At 37.6% G+C, this 1,077-nt stretch overlaps 1 protein-coding gene across 1 annotated transcript in view; it reads right to left on the bottom strand. All coding sequences in view use genetic code 11, as the record gives it.

Annotated features, from left to right (window-relative positions):
• Nucleotides 1-756: 756 nt before the first annotated feature.
• Nucleotides 757-1,077, bottom strand: part of EGR_10778 (hypothetical protein) — a gene marked incomplete at both ends in the record, with an annotated part of 7,371 nt that continues 7,050 nt past the window's right edge. The window contains one exon of the mRNA XM_024500027.1: nucleotides 757-994. Within this exon, the coding sequence (XP_024345564.1) occupies nucleotides 757-994 (238 nt within the window). The remainder of the gene's footprint in view (nucleotides 995-1,077) is intronic.

Consider the following 1,077-nt stretch of genomic DNA (forward strand, 5'->3'; position numbering starts at 1 on the left):
ATCATTCTTCTTAGGTGTGTTTCTGCTAGCACTAGGAGCGCTTCGATACTCGCCACGATTTGAGGTAGAGGATGTTACGACTATGCTAGAGGTTTTGCAGTACCTTCCCCTGCGTTAAATTTGCAAGCATTCCTTACGACTGTTTTGTTTGGGCTTGTTGAGCCAAACATATTTTCTCATTTTACTTGGTCTGCCTGACCCGACTACATTGCATTTACTTTTGACCAAACGTTCCGAATCGCTTATCAGCTATCAAATTATCTTGAGTTCCTAGCTAATGTTACCCGAGACAGAAACATAAGAAACAGGAGTCGATTTCATTTAATGCCAACAGCTTTCTTACAATCGGTTCATATTGTCTGAGTTGGATTTCGCTACAAATGCAGTTCTGATTCATGTAGCCTCAAGGATCGTGAAAAACTGCAAATTCAAGTATTAATAGCCGAAGGTATTTGGAAACCCAAATTTTCTGCGGTCAGATAGCGAAATTAGGAATCTTAACAATTTTGCTTTTGTCGGTATGAGGATATTGTAGTTTTCTCATTTTCTTCGCAATTATCCATGACTAGATTTCGAAATTACGGAAAGGAGATCTTTAACAAAAAATCGCAGTGCGAACGAGCCTCATTCTCAACCTCTAAAATAATGCTAATTCACAAAAATTAGAGAAGATCCATCAAAAATGTTCACAATGGCATTACGCGATACCACAGTAAGTATTGAAACCTAGTTGAATACATATGCCAATCATTTACTTTAAGCATACTCATCTCCAGTTTTTCCGTTTGTGTCACAAAATTTAAGCATTAAAACAAACTTTGGCTTAGCTTTTACGGCTGTTACTCTCGTTGTCTTATAAGCGACTGTCACCATGGCTAATGAAAATGAATGAGGACCAATTTTCGCGAGATTGCACTGCAATGGAGACGGGGGACAACGAATGGATGATAGAAAGGAAGGGTAAGAACTGAGTTGATAATTTGAGTTTAAGTTTCTAGATCACATTTATTTCAAAATAAAAGCTATCATCGTGTTTAAAAGTGCTTTCCGTTAATTTTGGTGTCATATAGCGAAATG

Source organism: Echinococcus granulosus (assembly GCF_000524195.1).
Source record: "Echinococcus granulosus chromosome Unknown EG_S00267, whole genome shotgun sequence".
NCBI classification, from domain to species: domain Eukaryota; kingdom Metazoa; phylum Platyhelminthes; class Cestoda; order Cyclophyllidea; family Taeniidae; genus Echinococcus; species Echinococcus granulosus.